Raw genomic sequence first — 24,263 nt, forward strand, 5'->3', positions numbered from 1 at the left:
AAGAAAGAAAGAAAGAAAGAAAGAAAGAAAGAAAGAAAGAAAGAAAACAAAAACAAAACTGAAAGTATCACAATCTCAGATTTCAAGTTATATTACAAATCTATAGTAATCAAAGCAGTATGGTACCAACACAAAAACAGACACACAGATCAATGGATCAGAATAGAAAATCCAGAAATAAACCCACAATTCTATGGTCAATTAATCTTCTATGAAAGAGGAAAGAATATGCAATGAAGAAAAGACAGTCTCTTTAACAAATAGTGTTGGGAAAACTGGACAGCTACATGCAAAAGAATGAAACTGACCACTTTTTTATACCATACACAAAAATAAATTCAAAATGGATCAAAGACCTAAATGTAAGATCTGAAACCATAACAAGCGCTGTGAATTGTGTAAGACTGAGGAATCACAGACCTGTACCTCTGAAATAAATAATACATTATATCTTAAAAGAAGATAGTAGGAAGGGAAAAATGAAGGGGGGGAATCGGACAGGGAGACAAACCATGAGAGACTATGGACTCTGGGAAACAAACTGAGGGTTCTAGAGGGGAGGAGAGTGGGAGGATGGGTTAGCCTGGTGATGGGTATTAAAGAGGGCACGTATTGAATGGAGCACTGGGTGTTATATACAAACAATGAATCATGGAACACTACATCAAAAACTAATGATGTAATGTATGGTGATTAACATAACATAATAAGATAAAATTAAAAAAATAAAAATTAAAAAAAAATCCTAGAAGAGAGCACTGGCAATAATGTCTCTGACATCAGCCATAGCAATATTTTTCTAGATATATCTCCTGAAGCAAGGGAAATAATAGTGAAAATAAACTATTGGGACTACATCAAATAAAAAGCTTCTGTACAGCAAAGGAAACAATCAACAAAACTAAAACGTAACCTACATTGGAAGAAAATATTTGTAAATGATACATCCGATGAAGGGTTAGTATCCAAAATACATAAAGAACTGATACCACTCAACACTCAGAAGCAATTTAAAAACGGGCAGAAGAAATGAACAGACATTTCTCCGAAGAAGACACACAGATGACCGACAGACACATGAAAAGATGCTCAGCATCGCTCATCAGGGAAATGCAAATCAAAACTACAATGAAATCACCTCACACCCATCAGAATGGCTAAAACAAAACACAAGAAACAAGTGTTGATGAAGAAGTGAAGAAACAGGAATTCTCATGCTCTATTGGTGGGAATGCAAACTGGTGCAGCCACTTTGGAACACAGTGGAGGTTCCTCAAAAAGTTAAAAATTGAACCACCCTATGATCCAGTAATTGCACTACTGGGTATTTATCCAAAGAATAGAAAAACTAATTCAAAAGGATACATGCACCCTATGTACTGCAGCATGATTTACAATAGCCAAATTATGGAAGCAGTCCAAATGTTCAACAGATGAATGGATAAAAAGAAGTGGTATATCCAATGGAATATTATTCAGCCATAAGAAGAATGAAATCTTCCCATTTGCAAAGACATGGATGGAGCTAGAGAGTATAATGCTAAGCAAAATAGGTCAGAAGTCAAATACCATATGATTTCACTCATATGTGGAATTTAAGAAACAGAACAAATGAGCAAAGGAAAAAAAGAGAGACAAACCAAGAAACAGATTCTTAAAGAGAACAAACTGATGGTTACCAGAGGGGAGTGGGAGGGAGGATGGCTGAGATACTTGATGGGGCTTAAAAAGTACACTTATCAAGAAGAGCACTGAGTAATGTATAGAATTGTTGAATCACTCTATTGCACACCTGAAATTAATAGAACACTGTATGTTAAGTATACTGGAATTGAAATTAAAAACTTAATAAAGGTGAAAAAAAGAAATAAGAAAAACAGAGTGTTCTGGTGTATTTCAAAATGGTTCCTTTTCCCTTCTTGTTATGGGAAAAATGAGGCAATTTTTCTCTGGTATTTTCTGTAGGAAACTGATCAAGTTCCTAGAGGTAAATCTAACCATGTTATGGTTCCACATGACTGGCTCTCCCTAGAGTTTTTAAATCTGAGAGTTGTTCACACTGAGGTTGTAGAAATTTGTCAATTATAGTCCAGATTTTTCTAACCTTGACATGGATCCCTATATTTGCCTATTTCTCTTGGTTGGGGGGAGTAGCTTTCTCTGTGTCTTTCCCTCTTTGGCATATCCAAGAGAGTTGATGATTTTCAATCTGTTCAGCTTTTTTACTTCTTGTTAGAATGGAGAGATGACTTCTAAGCTTCTTACGTGTGGAACTAGAAGCTGAAAGTCTATTTGATTTGATTTGATTTCATTTGCTATTATTATAAGAGACATTATATTCATATTTTTATTTTCGTATAATTTGTTGTTGATGTGGAAAAATAAACCTGATTTTTAATGTTGAAAAAAGAAAAATAATCTTAAAATAAAGGGCCAAATTGCAAGAAGTAGTGGTAAGCCGAGAAAAATGATAGAATTCTTTCATATAAAGGTGAACCTAAACAAACTCTTACTGTATGCAATATTATAATAATATTGTCAATTCATGAAGCTAAGGAAAAAGAACTAAAATACTGGGCACAGATAGCATATTGAAGTTGGTATGGTAATGACCTAAATTAGTTTGTGCTAAGATCATTTTGTGTTCAGGAGAAAGATAAAATTATCCAAATTAAAAAGACAATGTCCCACATATTGAACTATGGACTTAATACAGTTCCAGTATAAATACCAATAGGAATCTTAGCAAGCCTATTCTAAAATGTTTACAGAAAAGCAATGATTCACTAATAGCTATGATACTTCTGAAGAAGGCAAAAAAGGTGAGATATTTACCTTACCTGATATACATATACATTATACATTTGTATTAAGAAAGGATAGTAGTAGTATAAATATAGACAAACAGACCAGTGGAACAAAATATAGGGCCCAGAATCTAATACCATCTCCTTCAATATGTGGAAACTTATGACAGTAAGACTTATAGACCAGCAAAGAAAGAATAAGCTAGTCAATAAATGGAACTGAAATAAAGTAAATTAGATCCCTCTTTAACACCAAACACAAAAATCAATTCCAAGTGAACTAAAGGTTTAAATGTAAAAGATTAATCTTTAAAACATTCATAATAAAATTACAAGAGAATATAAAGGCATAAAAGGATTCTTAAGAGATGAAAATACATGCACTATTAAAAAAAAGATGGCCAAATTACAAAAATCACTATAAAATAAAATGGGAAAATAATCTAAATACAGGGAGAACTTATTTGCAACACATAAAACTGACCAAGAATATGTGTCAGAATATATAATGAACTCCTACTAATCAATTTTTTTAAAATACAATAAAAAACGTTTTAAAAAAAGAAACTTTACCAAGGGGAAAATACTAATGGCCAGTAAACATAAGAAAATATGCTTAGCCCCCCTTGTAGTTAAGAAAATATAAATTAAGCCTCCAATGAAATAGTATTTTATATCTAAGAGATTGGTAACGAATTTAAAAACAAATCTGATGATACTAAGAGTTGGTGACAATGTGGAGTAGAAGTTGTATTTATATATTGCTACTCTAGAAATCAATCTGATGTTACATACTCAGGTTTTCAATGTGCACCCCTATGCACCCAGGCATTTATCATTAAAAAAAACAAACACTTTCCCATGTGCTCCTTTCCCTTGTATCTCCCATGAGATATATATTCATAGTTTCATTGTTTATATAAGCAAAAGCACAAACAAAAAACTGAATATATTCCAAAGTCTATTTACAGGAGAATGAACTCACTATGGAATATTCAGAGACTGTAGTACTTTACAGCAATGAAAATGAATGAACTATCTAATGGATCCACATGAACAAATCTCAAAAATTTAATGTTAACTTCAACAAAAAGCAAGCAGCAAAATAATGTGTCTTGTGCAATATGTAAAACATATAAATCTAATCCTATATGCTGCTTAGAGATAAATATACCTGTGGTAAAATATAAAGAAAGTCAAGAAGATTGTAAAAATATGTATTTAGGACCTCTGGGGAGAGTGAAGGATATGACTGGGGAGACACAAAAAGACTCAAAGATATTGGTAATGTTCTATTTTTTAATCTGAGTGATAGTATAATGTGTATTCATTTTATTGATCTTCAAAAGTTATATATTCAATATCAATTCACTTGATAATACAAAATATTTTGCAATTTTTAAAGTAAGAATTTCTGCTATAATGAAATTTATTAGATCTCTCAAATGTATCTCAATAGTTGAGTTCTGATTCTTCTGTAGAGAGTTAAAAACATTTGATTTGAAAAAATTCAGTTAATATATACTTAAAAATACATTTACTAATTAAGTAGCATTTAAATATATAACATTTTAAAAACTGCTTTTAGCTATCTAAATTTCTCAATGTTAAAAATAACATGTTGAAATTTTTTAGACATAGATAAAGGGGATAAGGCCTTATTAATATTTTAAGTTTTGCTGTTGAATTGGTTTATATATTAAGAAGACATGCATAGCACATATTGCAAGGATTTCTAGCAATCATTTATTTCGAGAATGCCTTCATATAAGTGAGGATATGTTGATTAAAATAACATGACTTCTTATGATGTATTGTATGGATGTATAATATACATATTGTATATCTCTAACTCCATTTTAAAGGTTATTTAACTAAGAGACTTAGATACAATTTTATTGCCTCTTCAGAGAACCCATTGCTAATAATAGGGAATTTAAAAAATCATCTGTCTTGCATTTTAAGTGTTTAACCTTATGATAATCCGTGTTTATAATTTTTTTGCTTGAAAAAGAATGATTTAAACTTTAACCAACATGTTTGACATCATTAAAAGACCACATCCTACACTTAGAGGAGCCATTTTAGAAAATAATTAGCATTTGCCCTTCAAGAAATTTACAAGTGTATCCCTATAAGAAGAACTCCAGAAATAACTCAATATAAAAATATCAAGCTCAGTCATTGAGAGGGCATCTATTATGAGATTTTAACATTAGTAGCAGCCTAAAGCTTTACTTACAAGGGATTTTAATACCCAAGTTAGACATGATATCCCATCAACTTCTCCCCAAAAATGGATTCTAAGAAATGTGAATCTGTACTTAATAACTCCATTGTGGAAATCTGATTTGATTTTTAAAAAAGAAAATGAGAGGAAAGTAACAAAAATCAATCATTTTAATTTAGAAGTGGCAAATATTCATTTCAGTCACCACAATGAACTGAAAAAGCAGAGTACAAAGTTAACAGATTGAGTCTATTTTCATCAAATGCCTAAAATTAGTCAAAACTTAAGAACTGTTTCATGTTCATGTCCAAAGACCAAAGTAAAGTTTAAAATTCCTTGGAAATTAAAAAAATCCTGTTTCTTAGAAATCTGAAGGAATTTAGTTTTTATCAAGCCAAATGACTTTGAAACAGCATTAACATAAACATGAATGTGGCAAGTTTATTGAAGAAGACAAAACTTCAATATAGACAGAAAAACTTGAAAAATAAATGTGTCATAAATAAGAGTAGAAAAAAGAATAGAAGTAAAAACAATGTAACTTTATTTTTACTAAATAAAACTTTATAGGTTAATTCTTTCATTCAAAAAAAATTAATTGAGTGCCTAACTCAGTCATTTCCCAAACTGGTCCTTTAATACATACAGAGAGTACATGTATGAAACTATATATATATCCATATAAGTAATATATTATTCCCCAAAGCAAATAGCTAATCGTAATATGGTTAGGATACACTATATTAGTAATTAGGTTTACTTTAATTATACATTAAAACCCCATTATTATAGGTTTGATTTTATTTTTGAATCATAGTCATTTAAGCGGAGGTTTTATCCTTAGTATGATGAAGACATCTTCAGAAGTGACTGAGTGTAGAATATTTAACTAACTTAAGAGAATAAATTATTACATATCTATATACCAATAACACAGTGTCTATATCTATTTAATACTGAAGAGCCTCTGGAATCTTTACTTGCTAACTATTAGCTGCCTAAGAGAAGATCAGTTTTACTTACTCAAGTGACAGAAATTTGTTTTTTCAGATATTTTATGTATTCATTATTAACTAATGAGGTTTTAATTTTTGCACTTGTTAATAATGTAGAAAAAATAAAAACAGGAATTGGATCTACTATTCCTAGAAGTGAAGTAAATGACAAAAAGAATTTTAAAAGAAATTGGTCAATTTGAAAATGAAATTCATATGCATGCTTTCTGAATATGTGTTAATATAAACCTATTTCATATTTGAGGGTGAAAATAAATCTAACTGATTAAAGATTTCCATGTCAAGTGAATATTTCTTGAAAGCATAAATCTTCAGTCTTAAAACTGAAATATTTTGTTTATTACCTAGCTATGAAAATAACTTAATTTTAAAACACATACCCCCCCCGCAAAAAAAAAAAAAGAGAGAGAGAGAGGGGCGCATATCACTGTTACTAGTTTCATAGGACTGAATTTTAAGGCAGGTCTTTTGAAAGCGTGCTGAATATTTCATATTTGATACTTGTATTATCCACATAAGATCGAGCTAGGAGACAAGGTCAGACTACCACAATGCCAGCTGGTAAATATTTGACATTGGAGTCGCTTAGAGCCCCTCTAAAGGCGGTGAATATATACCATCAGCAGTGTTGTGTTTGAGACCAAAGGGAATTGGTTGAGAATGACACCCACAGAGACCACTGGCTGCTAAGAAGGATACGATCAGTGCCAGGAAACAGCACTGCACCTTTTATCATTTCTCCCATGATGCACCCTACTGACCACATGTCAACTGAAAACAAAAATGAAATGAAGATAAACAAGAAGATAGGAATAGAACAGCAAATAAATGAAAACACTTGGCTACCCATGCCATAGAGCAATGGTCTGACCTTCCACTGACTGGCTCAGAGGCCAGTCTCATGATCATTAGTGTTTTAAACAGCGAAATAGTAAGAACACAAGAATGTCAGGGCCCTCTCTGCTATACAACTGAACTTACAGTGCCACTCAATGCTACTTAATGCATGATAATATCACTTTGCAATTATAATTCAGTGATTAATTTAGTTTCTGGTTTAAAAGGTCTAATTTGCATTCATCTACCAGAATCCTACTGATTTGTATTGTAAATTATTCTAGATTGTCCTAATATGGGAAACATGCAAATTGGTTTCTTTTTTAATCTTTCATATACCATATTTGAAAAAAAAAAAAAAGCTGAGCTGCCAGCAACCTCAAAAGAAAGGGTTTCTTTTACAAAACACATTTACTCTTATTTATAATTATGAATAAATTTCCGGAAGTGAAATGCCAGTTCAAGAATGAATGTTTTGAAATATGCTGGCTCAGTTTCATTGACTCCCATCAAAGGAGCATGTTTCTAAACAGGAAGCCTTGTCTTTATTCTTATAAACATGGTTGCTTTAAAATGGTAAGAAATACTGCCTTTCAAAACAGGATGGTTCAACATGAAATGAACAACATGATTTAAAGAGCTGACACTTCTCAGACTATGAATCCAAAGAAACCTGGAATTCAAGGTAAAATTACTATGGTTTCTCTGCTATTGCCAGTTATCATCCAGAACTTAAAACCAGTAAGCTAGGGCAGAGGGTACACAGGGAGGGGCAAAATGAGAAAAGGCGAAGCAAGAAAGTAAAATCTCTCTAACTATACTTGGTTACTCACGTGTTCCTATTGAAAAGTCAGAAAGAGAGATATAGGTCATTCTTAAGGGGGAAGATAACCTAGAAGAATAAAGGATGTTGAGGGGGAGCAAATAGGAAAAGGCATTAAAATAGCAGTACACCCTAATTTTGCTCCACTTACTCTTCAAATCACATTTTGTAATTTGGAAGTGACCTTAAAGAATTCTTCATGAGATTCTTTCCAATGTGAAAATCTCACTCAAAGTTTCCATTATATGACTTAACACCTAAACAGAGTGATCACTGCAAAGAAATGGTTACAGCTTTGAAGGTGATAAGCAAACCAAGAGAAGCAAATTTGCTTTGCTTCCATTTTAGGAAAGCATGTGACATGCAAAAATATCAGGGAAAGATAGAGCAAACAGTTGTGCATCCCTTTATTATTAATGCATTTGTAATTATGGATAATATCTGTCTCACAAGAGATTGGTATTGTGAGAATCTTTGATTAAAGGAAAAAAGAAAAAAGATCTCTGAAAATGCATTTGTTTTGGAATTGCAAGTTTTCTTATCATACTGTCCAAAGTGACCAGTCTAAGTTGCTATTTACAGTGTATCTATTTTTATAGATATTGTGGATGACAAAGACAAAAAATATAGGGAGATAAAAACTCAATAAGCAGAGTTTTCTCTTGCCTGTACCCATTCAAACACTTGGAAAAGGTGGCTTCTGCCACAAACAGAATCTGGGAATATTGGTATCTGGGAGTTAGAAAGCATCTATTTCTGTTTTTTATTTAATGAAAAAAGTCTCTTCTGTATTATCTCTGGCAGATACTCATTTTTTTCTGCTGCAGAACCAACCCCATTGCTTTTTAACTCTATAACCTTGGTCAAGGTACTTCATCTCTCTAAATATAAACTTCATCCTCTAAAATGTGGATGGTAAATAGTATCTATCATGTAAAATTTTTAAAAAAGATTTGAAAGGATTATGCCTGGTAAAGATCCTTGTACATTGCCTGGTACATAGTAAATATGAATTATATATTGGAATTAAATATATTCTGGAAAGTTTTATTTATTTAACATTTATCTAATATTATATTTAGATACAATAAAGAGATCTTTCCAATGAGGGAAACTCACAGTTCATTGGGTGATCTTTTCACTGTTAAAACCACCTAAAAAGGCATTCCACATATTCAATCACAGCTGTCTCTATGGAACTTCTTTCCATTATCTAAAAAGCAATTGCCCTGCTTCTTCATCTAAGTAATAATGTTAACTCATGTGAATATAGCCTATGATCCTTTGCCACTCCTTTCTTAAAACTGACAGATTTTCATCTTTCAGATTAAATCCCTTGTCTTTAACTCCCTCATATATGCCTTTAAACAATGGCAATACTATAACAACAGTTGATCTAAATGGAATCTTAGTCCTTATGTTGCTTTAGTCCCAAATGGTTCTAGACAGTTGTTGGTTTAATAATTGGTACGAATAATTGGCATATCTTCCAGTTCTCCTTTGTGTGGCTCTGCTGGATATAGATATTTCAAAGTAAAAGGAGACCATTTTTTGGAAATTTATCTTCATGTCAGAACCCAAAATAGACTTAATAGATCATAAAGCTTTTCATAAAAATAATGCAGAGATAAAAACCCTAGATCTGAACTACTGATTAATATAATGAATTCTATTTTCTCTATTTTAAAGAACCTTTCTGAGTAACAATACCCTAGAAGCCTTTCCAATTTCCCATTCCCATTTAACCTTACTCACTATTCATTATTCCTACAGACTATCCATGCTTATACCACCAAGTGCTAAGCCTTGTGCCTAGAAATAATACTCTATTATTATGAATTATAAATGTGGAATATATGCACATTTATATGGATCTTTATATACCCAAGACAAGATTATTTCTCAAGATAAACTCATTGCACCAGATTTTGTGAATTATTCATCACAACTAAAACAGGAAATAGGTAATAAAAGAATCTGATACTAAACCTTGTTGGGACAGGGAGGTGGGGGTTGGTGGTAAGCCTTTTCTCAACTAATATACATATCTGCTTATTAGCAAGGAGACTAGATTATTTTATGAGATTTTCAAGATATTCCAATGAATACTAATCGTGCATAGACCTGAGAAGAAATCAGCAAATTCGATTACTGTTGAAAACTGGATTTTGATGCTGAGACTGCTTGATATAATATTTGGGTCTCTGTAAGAGTTTTGTACATTAATTGCTGCCCATTTAGAATTCTGATTGTTTTTATGATTCTGATTTATTACATTTTTTCTCCCATCATCAGTATCCCCAGAGGTAGGAAGGAAATTCATTTGCAATGGTGACACTCAGAAACTGAGTCATTTTCCCTAGAAGGGATGTTAAGTAAGTTTTGGTGTTACTAAATTATGGTGATTAATTTTCTAAGTGAGAAAATCTTAAGTATCATCATATCGTTTGCCAGGCATTGAAGTATGCTAAGTTATCTTTTTTTCTGTTCTAGCCAAGAGATAGAAATGATATAACATAGGCTCTGGAAGCTTAAATCTAAATAAAGAAAGCATTCTATTTCTATTTCCACTTTCTATCCAATGGTTTGGGTTGTAATCTACAGTGAAATATTTTTTGGACTATGTGAATTTCTACCTAGCAACCTGGCAAATGTCTCCCAATCTAGAAGATTATGTGATTCTGGTAACACAACTGTGAGACCACATTACTTTTCTCCCTCACCTAACTATATCTTTACTTGGCATAGGATTCAGACAATGTGCTTCGATAAATTTTCTTTCAAAGCATACCTCAAAATACAATAGCAAGAAGATTTCATATGATTTTCTAATATCATAACACCATTTCTTTGGAAAGTTTGTTTCAAAAGTTATAAATTTAGATATTTAACAAGAGGATATTGTTTTTAAATTTCAGTGAAAAGATGGAATTATATAAAAGAAACATATTTTGCACATGTAAATCTAAATAAGAAAAATGACATTTATGGAATGTTAAATATTCTAATGCCAGGAAATCAAAGGAAGATTTTCTCCTTGAGGCTACCCGTTCAACTTGCTTTTCTTGCTTTAGAACTTCTATGTCATTATATTATTAATTTTAACCTTTATTTAAAACACTTTATATTTCTGATTTGCTTTTTTACAAAACAGAAAAAACCCATTGAAACTTATAGCAAAGCCATAAAAACTTTTAGCTTCATATTAAATTACAAATAAAACAATAGACTGATAAACTTACAAAATATTCTGCCATAAAAAAGACCTAAATAATTTTTTATTGCACCAATATGTTTTAAATGTCATCTTTCAAAATCCATGTAATTCTGTAGTATATAGAAATAAGTAATTCAAAGAAATCCTAATGTTGAAAAATGTGTTTTTCTTTAAACTTTTCTTTTCACTTTTCACTGTCCTGGTCAATAAACAGCAAACACTGGCTCCAGATGTCTCATAGTATCACCAGTGTCAGTATCTTCACTTCATTCTGTACATCAGATTACAGAAGTATTTTAGTGAGTGGCAAACTTTATTTTTCTTTCTTTTTACTGTTGTCTAATTCACAGATAATTTTTGTTTCTCATCCTTTGATAGAAATTTTTTATTCTAGGTGGCCTTTTAGTTATTTTCTTTTTTTTATTTATCTAATTCAATTTGAAGCTTATTTGGGCTGGAGTGTCCCCAAACCAATTAACTTTATAACATAAATCTTGTTTCTTAGCTTTGAAGGTATTTGTAGGTATGTGTATGTTTGTAAACATCTAATGTCTTATCACCGCAGCGATCCTGTAAGATAGGGAGAATGGGTATTTTATAAAGTAAATTAAAATTTGGGGGCTCACATGACCAAAGTGAACAGGACCAGAAGCCAGTTCTTGGAGCCCTATTGCAGTATAAGTTTGACTTTCACTGGACGGCGGAAGGGAGAAAGAGTGTTACACACAGTAGGTATCACTGTTCACGTACCCTGTCCTAAGGGCCACCTGGGGCCAGGACAGTTTCAATGGAATATCATAGTAATGACTAAAGAATGTGTTTTATTGTCTGTAGTTTTCCCCTCAATATTTCACTTCATTAAAAAAAAAATCACTCAGTACGTTGTCTACAGAACTATAGAGGGATAGGGAAAAATAACATGCTTTTAAACTTTTCTGTATGAATTTCCAGGAGACAGGGAACTTCTTGGTAGTCCTAGTGGAGCTCTGTGAATGCTAGCGCTCAGTAGCTACTTTCTGAGACATCAGGGGGTCAAGGTCCAGCTCCTCAATTTCTTGCCTTCCGTTCCACCCTGGAAGTCCATCCTGGCTTGCTGCTCCCTTGAAATCTATCTCTCTGAACTCCTTTTATGACCATCATGCTTTATCCCGCCCTCTGGTGTACTCTGGCCTAGTCTCAATTTCCAGGGAGAGGGATTTTCCTCTTATAACTATGTCCTCCTTCCATCTTTTTAGATCACTTCGATCTGGAGTTCCCACTCTAGTGATTCCTGTCTTACTCAGATTTCCTCAAAATAATAATAAAAGAGTAATAAACAAATTAATGGTGAAATATATTCTTTCAAACAAGTACAAAGAAATAAAGGTGAAAAGGCTTTTTTTTTTTAATGATCATCTGCAACGTGCTTATGGGTATGAAAGAATGACTGAAGTTTTACTTCACACCTTTATTTAAGGTCATAAATCATATATGGTTTGATATAATACTGTATTACTTTAATATTAGGTAAAAGACTCAGACTATAGTAATGTATTAGTTGCAAAAGTTTATTAGAACGTATGCATGGTTATTTCAAAGAGGTAAGGAGTGAGAATATCTATCTGTGTTAGATGGATATAATAATCCACACCTCTAATTTTTATTCACTTTACTTTGATTATTCCTAATTTTACTGTTCAAGCTTAAAAAAGATATGACATTTATTAAATTTGAGGATGTTTTCTTTATTTACTCAAACATATTTTTGGCAGATCATTTATCTGTTCCTTAATAACTTGGCTCTTTGGCAAGTTTATATGTAAATCCTTTTCATTCTAACTGAAATTTCTCATGTCTTCAGAGGGAAAAGAAAAAGGGGCTATTTTAGCAGTCCGATCCAGCCTTAATTGGAGATGATATCTTGAGGTCTAGCAATTTCAAATGAATGCAGTGTGCCTCTTTTTAATATCACCCAGTTCCAGGGAACTCTGGCCAAGAACCCTAGATAAAGGACCTCACAGGGCTTGCTCAAAGAAGCTGTTGCCATTTGAAGTAGAATGGAAGACAAAAGGTAAAAAGAATATATCTAAAAGAAGTAGACTTCAGGAAAGAATTTGTATTATATGAAAATTCTACTGGTATTATGAAACTTCAGTAATCAAGAATATGGCATGCCCTAATTGGGGCTTGGGGTGCCGGAGGGAGTCAGTGACTAAATATCCCTTTAAAGAAAAACACAACTTCTAAGAAAGCTTAACTTTAAGTTATTTTTGAAAGAAACAAAATCTGAATGAAATGCAAAGTGACTGATACCTCTTTTATGATCGTTGGACTAAAGAAAATAATGGACCTCATATATTTACTGCTAACTTGAAATTTGTCATGGGCCAAAGAATTTTTAGTAATACTATATGTCAAAATATAGCCTATGAAATAGGTTTTAATCATAACACTGTAATAAAAATCAATTGTGTAATAGTGTATGTTTGTATAATTAAACTATTCACACAATAAAAACAAATATTTTATAAATAATCCTTTGGATATTAAAAAATCAGCAAATTAATGGAAAAGCAAATACATATATATATGTATGTATTTTGCCAACACTTTCATAATCAAGAAACTAACCTGTGATATCATCTGGATCATATCAATAGCTAAGAAACCCACACAGTGTTTCTCAAAATGCAAAGACAGTTTTAATGCAGGCAAATAGCTAAAACTTCAGTCATCACTAATAATTTCATAAAATTTCCCAATTTGTCAAGGTGTTTTACTATTTTTGCTGTAGGTTCACATTAAGAAAAAGAACATTATAAAGTTCTGTGGGAGAGAGGAATACTGTTGATTATGATGATAGAGTATTATCAAATAATTTTTCAGCCTCAGAGAAATTTAATAGAAATTACTCTGAATAATTATAAGGGAAAGTCAAGGGAACTTATGATTCCTTTTTTTTATGTCTCTGAAGAATCTTGGAAGAAGTCAATTAGCATATGTTACACTTTGATATTACTTCCATTAAATGCTGAAATCATTTCAAATATGATAAAACATTGGTATGATTCTTCTCTCCATAAATACTCCATCAACCCCAAAACTTGTATCTGATCATCATGTTTAGTGAAGTTAATTCAATGCTCTGATCTCTCGATTGTTGGTGGGAAACTCTAATCATAAGCTTATAATAACTTCATGTAAAGATTAATGAAACAATTCCACTCAAAAACACTGAGTACATGTAATCCATTCTTCAATAGGGATACTACAGTTTAATTTTTAAATGTGGTCATGACTTAAGAAATTAAATTATAATTTTAATTATAGGTAAAATGAACTAAGGATTTAAATCTAAATGGAAACATTTTCAGAAAGATGGCAGTTCTTCTAACATGATTTATCTGGAAATCATTTACTCCTATTTAAGTAAAATTTAACATAAGCAAGATGTTTTCCACTATAAATGTCTTTACGTAACTTTTCCATTGACTTTTAAGTTTGTATGCAGGCTCATTATCATATATGGCAGTAGGCTATCAAAGACCATTATTTTATATGATCATCACTGAGATAAAAGAATACTGAATGCAAATCCTTATCACAATCTAAATTTTTGTGTTAGAGTTTATTCAATTTCTAGGATCACTTTTATCAAGGATATATATTCTATGTATTGATTTTAGCACAATTTACTTTCAGTTCCAAATATTTTCCTGAAACAAACCATAATAAAAGGGAAAAAAGACCTCCAAGAAACAATCATTGGAAGAATAGAGAATTACCAATATGATGCTATTATTTTTGTTTTCCTTTTTTTCCGAAGGGTATTTTGGCTTTTTCTAATTTTATTTGCTTTTAAATTTAATACTGCTAAAATAGGACAAAAGTAATCCTGAGGAGCTATATTAGATCTCAGAGAACCGTGGCACATAGCAATCAAGTGACCTATAACAACACCACATGGAAATGAGATATTCTGTGACTTTTTATCTTCCACTAACTAGTGCATTATAAAGATGTAGCTGTGCAACTTCACTTTGAGTACTGATTGAGAAGTTCCTTTTTTTTTTGGTCTGAAATATGTTATACCCCAAAGAAAAAAGCATATACAGATACATACATACACGCACTTCTACTTTTATATGAAATCAATACATTTCCATATGAATGTGAATTATAATAGTGTTCAAGTCAACTACCTAGGATATATAATTTATCCTCAAAATGTGAATAATTTAAAATAAAAGTAAAATGAACTATTATCATTTTAATATCAATATAAAATTATTGAGATATTTTAAATGCTTTCTTTTTATAGCCTCAAAATCTAGTATGCATTTTGCACATAAAATACATCTCAATTCAGACTAGTCATAATTTAAATGCTAAATAGCCACATGTGGTTAGTGGCTACCTAATGGACAGAATAGTTCTAGAAGATGTCATTACTCTTGCTTTACTATTGGAATTTAGAGAATATCTTACTGATATCCAGCAGAATAAATAAATGCCTACATAAATGAGTGCTCATGGTGGTATAAACTTCTCATTGAGTCTACTAAATAACAACTATAATCTTTCTTACATAATAAAAGAGTTCCTTAATAGAGCTTTCTTATTAATCAGATACAATATTTAATAGAATTATGGACCACATATTTATTGGCAGTTTCTAAAAAATTTCACATATAATAAATATACTGAACTCAATCTTGCATTATCACTGTTAAAGTTGGCAACTGTTGTACATAGATTTGCATGATTGTGTGTTAGCAGGGTATTTCTATATGTATAAAGTATATTCTCTATTAATACATAAACTTTATTACCTATATGTACAAACACTAATATGTGACTTTGTTAGAGAATGAACTTTTTGTCATTTCAGAAATATGCCAGCTCATTTAATAATTCTAAATCATAAATATCTCTCCCAGAAATTCCTGATGGAATCTAGTACAGGACTTAGTGGTAGAACTCAAATAAACACTACTTCTTCAAATTCTAAATTTCATTGGAAAAGCAATTATCTGGGTCTCAGTCATATCTCCAAGCCTATTTTAAACCCAGCTAATCTCTGGCAATCTGCGTAATAATTATGATTTTTAAATGTGGAAGTTCATGTTGTACGGAGGATAAGCTATATTGACCTATTTAAGACTGGAGAGTGTCAAGAGTAATTCAAATCAATGAAACTCTAGAAAGAAGCTTAGGATGTCAGCAAGGAGAGAAATTATATGCCTAAATGTTATAGAAGCATAAAATGGCTTTAGAAAAAAGATGAAAAATACTTGCAAATAGTGACTTCTTTTGCTAATTATAAAGATAAAGATATTTTAATAATTTGGGATTTGGTGACCTCTCTTATTTATGAAAAAAATAGCATTGCTATTTTGAGTTACAGACAAGAAAATAATTTAAAGAAAAAAAGCCCACTGAAAATTTAATTAAAACAAATCATTGCAGTAGGTAGTATTCAGTACTGGTCAGATTATATAAATCATCACTTTGTTTTTTAATCACAGTTACACCACTTACCCAACTTTTTGCTTCTATCTTTACTCTCCTGGTAAAATCATTATGTGTTTAAAGGGAGAGAGAACAAAACAGGTAAAGCTGCAGCAAAAGGTACAAGGATACAGTCCCTTCCTGGAAAGAGGATTTTGTGGCGAACCATTTCTCCCATAATGCATCCCACAGACCATATATCCACTAGAACAGGAGAGAGGGAAGTGAAGAAAAGGGAGGAAAGTAAAGTTAACTAAGATAATTGATCTCTGAAGGAGGAGGAAAAAGAACAGTTTGATTAGAAGGTACAATTTTTGTCTCCCACCAAAAGTTACCCCCAAATGAAAACCAGCACTGTAATATGACATTAACAATGTTTAGTATGAGAACTCAAATTAATTTTTAAAAATTACTTTATGGGTATCTTAGATTGCCTCTGTAGTGCCATAAAGGGGTGACATGGAAACACAGAAGCTACACCAAAAGTATTTCCATAGCAGGCGGCGGCTAAAAGACATAGGGGTTTTTGACCATTTGTTGGATGTAACAAAAATAATTTTAATCAACCTGGAGGGGTGGCTGTTTCCATTTTCTATTCCACTCAGTTACGTGGAATAGGGCAACGGCAACGAGAGACCACTCTTTTGTTCTCTTTGTTTTTGTTTGTTTGGTTGGTTGGTTGGTTAGTTGGTTGGCTGGTTCAAAACAAGGTACATGCAAGCAAATCCAAGAAACTAGGAAACAGCTGAAACCGTGGTTTCAAGGCAGATGTATTGGAATTCCTGGTGTTCAGGACTTAGTTTTTTCTTCAGAAGTTATCCTTGTAAATAAATATCAGTTTTAGTTTCTATTTGAAGTATTTCAAGAATAAAGATATGACCAATTAACACATGTATAAAGGAATCATCTGGAAGTAAAGCAAAAAAAGTATTAAAGGTGTTTAAAAATTGTTCTATTTATTTGTTTGTTTTGTTTATTTCTCAATTGTCATACTTGTTAACCAAACATGTTCACCTTCTCTTACCAATCTTTACCCTCTTCCAACTTGCTTTTTAGTAAGGACCAAGGGAACGTTGGGGCAAAAACATTAGGCTGAAATGCTCCTTGGGGAAGGAAGGCAGGGGTAGGCGCACAGGACAGCTGGGCATGCCTGATGGAGGAACAAGCGGGTTCTTCTGCATGATAACTTTGCACTCATAGGGCAAGAGGGCAGCACAGCACAAGGGTGCTAGCTATACCTTCACAGATCTAGAGAAGTGGAAACACTAAGGCAGTAACTTGCAACCTTTTCTGGTGAGGGAAGGAAGAGGGAAGAAATTATATGCCATTTGTGCAGCCAAGATCCATAACGCCATAATAGGCAAATTCAGATCCTACCCCCAGACCTCTGTAGAGCTTTGATTTCTTGATTTTTTTAAATTGGTTCCCCTTTGAATTTTTACAAATAACCTGTGAAAAATGTATACAAATATCTTCTTTTCCAAGTAAGTTAGATGTGGTATTATACCCTTGGGAAGAGGACTAGATTTGCCTGTTCCAAGTTAAAGGGTAACAGAATCCTGCCTTCGCTCACCAAAGTGAACCTGACCTTCCTAAGAGCTGACTTCTCCCTTTCCTCTGCACAAATACACAGAAGTATTGGCCTTCTTCTAATCTGAAAGTACACAATGAAATTTTTTAAAACTTTGGTGACCAGGGAATTTTCATAAAGTTACCCTTTGGCACCTGCACATAAAAATACATGGATAGTTATTTTTATAAAATTTATAAAAATAGACTGCTAGGAATTAAATAGAATAAAACATAAAATAACCATGCAAGGTACATTGATCATATATATACAATCCTAATTTAAAACAATTTTAATTCTTAAATTTATTAGATATATTTTTTAATATGCTACATTACTTGTTAGAGGTATTCTTTTCAAAATAGTAAATGGCAATGCATTTTAATAAGTGTCTTATAAAGTCTTTAATAAAATCAAATTGTAATACATTTTGAAGAATCTTTTCTTTTAAAATGTTCATGAATACTAGATTTTTTTAATGAAAGCAGTAATATAAAATTTAATATTTTCTCTATGATTTGGAATTTATAAAAATTTACTAGGTAATTGCTCTCCTAAATATTACTCACAGAGCAATTTAAAGCATTAAAGAAACTCTTATCTAACTTGAACAATTTGGATTATTCTAAATTGACTATACTTTGAGCATTTGTAAGATTCTTGCTCCAAGGACTTAAGATATCTTTTTGTCTTTTCCTAGGACTAGAGCCATCAATCTAAGATAGCCATGAAGCCAAATGGCTAAATGTAAGAGACTACTTCCTGTTTTCATACTCACTTTGAGCTAAGCTCCAACCCAAACAGCAATTTGTCTCAATATCTACAGCATGTGTGCTAATCAATATCTGCTTGACTGTTTAATCAGATTCCATCCACAATTCTTTTTGGCCATAACATGTTAGTGTTCTTGTAGTAAAGCTTACTTTAAGAAATATCCTTCACATTTTTTATGAGTGATTCTTCCTAGTATTATTTTTTAAAACCTTCTAAATATGAAAGTTGGCAGCCCTATTAAAAATATATATTCATATACATGAGAGAGAACATTGCCCTTGACCATCTAAGATGTATACACATTTTCTTCATGGTTTGTGTGGCTGCTATGCAGAAGCCTCCTTACCATTCTCCTTGTAGCCCATTCCCAGAATAACCTCAGGGGCTCTATAATAACGTGTAACCACATAAGGAGTCATCATGAAGCTTGTGCCTGCCGTCCTGGCTAGTCCAAAGTCGAGGATTTTCAACGTACAATCAGACTTGACTACAATGTTACTTGGTTTTAAATCCTGATGGTAGGAACAAGAGAAGAAATTAAAAGCCAGCAGCAAATGAAACATATGATTTCTATCTACTCAATCAATACGGCAGTCTTGCAATAGTACAGAGAGGGCCCCCCTTGACTGCAAAGCCCTATATGAAGCAAATGATTACTGCCCCAAAGAAGTTTACAATGTTTTTTTGATATTTTTAAGATATGTTCAAAAACTTCTTAAGCCCAGAAGGGAATTGGACTATGAATTTTACAATTTAGGATCATCTTGGGAAGAGGTTTTAGAATAAATAACATGTCATTTATTGTCATCTGTTAGGTTTTTCCTTGTGGCAACATAAACCTTTCATCTTACTTTTCATTTCTAGGCCTGACAGAAGAGCAGATCAGGGCAGCTGTCTTAATGCTGCCAGAAACAAGCTGTGGAAACGAACAGTCTTATTCCAGCTACACATATGACCTCTGCCAGTCAAGGGGCTAGAAAACATGAGGCTTCTCAGAAGTGGACTCTCAATGAGCTGAAACAAAGTGCAAAAAAAATCAGCTACAGTGTAGCTAAAATTTTCTTCTATACATTAGTGAACTTTGTGTTAATTCTATTTTAAAAGAAATGAGGAAGTACATTATATTCAACCTACCCTTCCTACATAAAGAAAATAACCTACAATTGCTCTTTCTCTTCTCCAAAAACACCTTAATTATAATTCTGGAGAGGATATCCTTACCCTGTGAATAATTCCAGCAGAGTGAAGGTGCTTGATGCCACACAACATTTGGTATAGCAGGTAAGACATTCGTTCATGGTCTAATTCCATCTGAATCACCTGACACAAGTTGGCATCCATCAGTTCCATTACTAAGTAACTGGAAGGTAAATCCACAAGATTAGTTCCAAATCACAAGATCTGTGAAGTCCTTCAAAGAGGTCAGAATCCCCGCCTAAATCTGTAAGTCTTCCAAACTTCCCAGCTCTAAGTCTGACTCAATTAAGAATATGAAGAACTTCCAACTATTTTTGCACACATTTAGCCATGGTAACTCTACCCCACAAGGTGACTAGCAGAAGCAGCATTTATTAGTGTGTGGTTCCTGCCCATATATTTTCTTTTTTCCCCCTGCCCCTATATTTTCTACCTTCATCTTGTCCTCACTTTTCCCTGAATTCCCTGAGTTCTTTCTGGAGTGTTATGATTACAAATAAGAAAAAAATCAGAATAGCATCTTCTATTAAATGCAATGTATCTGTGTCAAATGAGACAACGTACTAGGATCCACTTCCTCTCCTCTGTTAATGTCACTAGATAGATTCTTTTTGCACAAAATCAAAGACACCACAGAAGTAGAAATAAAGATTTTAAGATGATTTTTAACATGTCCCTCTTATAATTTATTTCTCAAAGTGAATAGATTCATCCCAGAAAGCTCACAGCATCAACTGATAATAAAAAATACATAATAAATAATAAATCTTCTCTGATTGAACCAAGAACATTGGACAATAAAGCATAAGCACCAGAAGGCCAGAAAGAAGCAGAAGTGTCTTTCCAGGAAGTAACACCAGAAACAGAACCTTCTGTCCTATCACCAGATCCCTTTCATTTGCTGTTAGCTCTTATCTTCCTTTAATCTCTACAAGGGATTTCATCCCTTGATCTTGTCAATTTCCCTTGAGTTATGTGAGTGCTGTGTTCTCTCTTCCTTCATGAGTTTTGTTACTTACACATCTTGGAATTCCTCCAATGTTTTCTGGGGTGTGAAGACATTTAATAAACTAATAATCTGGAAAAGAAACAGTGGAAGAGACAGAGGAAGGAGAGAAAGAAAAAAGGAGAGAACAAATTATTTAAAAAGCATTTAAACAAGTGTTTAACCCAACTCAAAGTCATATACTAGTGTTATGGCAGAAATAGAAAAGTTGGAAAAAAATTTCTAGAACTGTCTCACAGAACATAGAAAAATGTATTCAGAAAGGACACACGATATATGTCTTCAGGTTAAATATAATTAAAAAGCTCAAATTCTTAGGCAGAAGGAAAAGTCAAAGAACATATATAATTGAGGTATTGCTTTAGAGTGTGATCCTCCTTGGTAGAATACAGAGTTGTAATGTAATTAATAAGCAAAAAAAGAAGAAAAGCCATGTAAGAAAAATGGGCAGCAGCAAAATACCCAACAAGATGTAGCAAGGTCATGTTTTTCCTCCAAATGAACAAGGTGGTGCTTTAATTTGAGATTTTTTTGTGTGTTGCTACTTTAGTTTTTTGGCTTCTCTTTCACGCACAAATATTATTTAAACTAATGCTATAATGATATGTTAGGAAAAGGTATATCCTAGATGATATCAATAATAAATTTAGTGAAAAATGTATTTAAAAAGTTATCGAAATTCTGTTTCTTAAATTTTTTGTTTCCTGCTTTGGTTATTTTATATATTAAGTAGCAAAGAAGTTTACCTTCTAGCATAAGTAAATTAAAAAAAAAAAACAACTCTGTCACATTACCAAATATATTGCATACATAAACAACTCAAGATGTTCTTTCAGCTAAATATTCTCTACTAATGTGCCAGTAGGAAATAAAAATAAAGAGTTTGGATAATAGTCTTCTACTCACAGGATAGATGCAACAATTTCAATAAAACTGGGTAAGTACAAGTTTCAGATTTAAACATCTTTAAACTATGAATTAATAAATTTTAGTAAATTTTGTAAGCGGTATGGAAACATATGAAGTGATTTTAAATATCTGAGAAATGCAGTCAAGTCTAGGGAATGTTTTAGGCCACGTGTAGCTTTCATTTGTTGAGGAATTATTGACAAAAAAAATTACAATGCCATGCAATATTTTCATATATATGTTATATACACACAAATGTATATATGGCAATAGCTATAACATATTAAGAAAACCATGATCACCTCTTCTAAAGCAACCTTAGGGTATGGAATATGCATACAGAAAAAAAATTTTCAAAATATCTCCAAAACTTGTGATTAAAGTGTCTTACTCTGTACGCTGATAGTGTGTGTTGAAAAGTGTCTATGTGATACATCTTCCATTGTATATATATCACACATATTTAGTGGGCCTGTTTTTCTAGTATTTCATCAGTCTTGCAAAGTAATTCATTTTGATATGTGTTCAAACAAAACCATCAGAGACTGTGCGCAGGGCACGCGCACACACACACACACACACATACCATACACAAACTACCCTTAAATATGGGAAAATGCTAACCCGTATCACCTGGAAAATAAATAATCTAGGTATTCTAAAATTAATTTAGAAAATAGCATTACAATTTTGAGTAAATCAAGATTATTTTAAAAGGTAAATTCTCCACTATGTCTTCTTATTTTCCCATTTCCTATTCCCTTGTTTTATCGCCTTCATCTTCTTTGATTTCCCTCTGTTCTTTCTTTGCTCCCTTGTAAATTCTTTTTTTTTCTTTAATTAACATATAATGTGTTATTTGTTTCAGGGGTACAGGTCTGTGATTCATCAGTCTTACACAATTCACAGCACTCACCATAGCACATACCCTCCCCAGTGTCCATCACCCAGCCACCCCATCCCTCCCACCCCCCACCACTCCAGCAACCCTCAGTTTGTTTCCTGAGATTAAGAGTCTCTTATGGTTTGTCTCCCTCTCTGGTTTCATCTTGTTTCATTTTTCCCTCCCTTCCCCTATGGATCCCTTGTAAATTCTAATTCCTTCTATTAACCAATGGAAAACCGTGTCTTTAGAAACATAGCATCACAGGTATTTTCATTTTGGTTCAACAATTTCATGCAGGAATCTAATTCGGTTCCTTTATTCCAGCATCTTAAAATGCAGATGTGAAGCAATGTTCGTCCTGGCCCCACAATCACATTAGCTATCACTTCCTAGAATTAAGCATTCATTTTCTTAATGGATTCTCTTCTCTATTATTAAAGATTTAGTTGGGGGGCTCCTGGGTGGCTCAGATGGTTGGGCGTCTGCCTTCGGCTCAGGTCATGACCCCAGGGTCCTGGGATCAAGCGCCGCATCGGGCTCCTGGCTCAGCGGGGAGCCTGCTTCTCCCTCTGCCTCTCTCCCTGCTCATGCTTTCTCTTTCTGTATCTCTGTGTCTCAAATGAATAAATAAAATCTTTAAAAAAAAAAAGATTTAGTTGGGATTACTTCACTGTTTTACTTTACCTTCCACAGCATTTACAGAGTTCTACATTCTGACTGCTTTTACTTAGTATTAGAAGTACTAACGTGGGACTTCCATTTGGTTGTAAGTGAACTTCCTCTCTGTTAACAAGTTCCAGAAATTTATTTCCATAGACATACACCACATGCACATGGACGTACACACATAAAAGGGGGGTAGCAGGTAGAAAGCCATTTACAGATAATCCTTTCAATTGGGAACTTCTTTTTAGGTATCATAAATGTGAACCTCCACATTTCAGTCAAGAACAGGGAGTATGATTCCCTCAAATTCGCCAAGTACATGGGAATTTCTCTACAATGTATTTATTGCATTATGGGGTTCGAAAGGAATACCAGGGAAATATAAACATATGAAAACACAAACTATCAAAATTTCCCATAGAGTTGCTTCATCGCTTGCATCTATCCGTTTTCCTCTGCCCATGGGATTTCTCATTTTCTCTGCTATCATAAAAATAGATTGCACTGGCCATGTGGTTAATCTTGTTCCTGCCTTTATTTAACATACTGAAAGAACAAATTGCTTTAGTAGAATGACTTTTCTTATGAATCATCCTTTCCATCATTTATATATTCTTTTTTAGAAGTACCATGTTCTTTGCATGGCCAAATTAGAGATAGGTACATACTTCATAAAATTTACCTCTTTAGTGAGACCTTTCCTGCTCAGTCTATTTTAAAAAAAGTAAACCCACCCACCCAGCACTGACCAGAATAATTTTCCTTCTTCACTTTGTTTTCCCTAATTGTGCTTATCACCATCTGGCATTCTCTACATTTGCCTATCTGTTTTTCA

General features: G+C 32.7%; 1 protein-coding gene across 7 annotated transcripts in view; it reads right to left on the bottom strand.

Annotated features, from left to right (window-relative positions):
- MAPK10 (mitogen-activated protein kinase 10) overlaps positions 1 to 24,263 on the bottom strand; it is a 556,562-nt gene that overhangs the window by 69,052 nt on the left and 463,247 nt on the right. For 6 of the 7 annotated variants that reach the window (XM_073891887.1, XM_073891885.1, XM_073891886.1 and 3 more), the window contains 4 exons: positions 20,981 to 21,039; positions 19,986 to 20,124; positions 19,111 to 19,276; positions 16,553 to 16,624 (listed from right to left, as the gene is read on the bottom strand). In XM_073891887.1, coding sequence (XP_073747988.1) covers positions 16,553 to 16,624; positions 19,111 to 19,276; positions 19,986 to 20,124; positions 20,981 to 21,039 — 436 coding nt within the window. Of the gene's footprint in view, positions 1 to 6,752; positions 6,825 to 16,552; positions 16,625 to 19,110; positions 19,277 to 19,985; positions 20,125 to 20,980; positions 21,040 to 24,263 lie in introns of all 7 variants that reach the window. The other variant, XM_025887138.2, reaches the window with a different exon arrangement.

The sequence above is a fragment of the Callorhinus ursinus genome, unplaced genomic scaffold (assembly GCF_003265705.2).
Source record: "Callorhinus ursinus isolate GAN/ISIS: 27379988/994484 unplaced genomic scaffold, GSC_fseal_2.0 scaffold4, whole genome shotgun sequence".
NCBI classification, from domain to species: domain Eukaryota; kingdom Metazoa; phylum Chordata; class Mammalia; order Carnivora; family Otariidae; genus Callorhinus; species Callorhinus ursinus.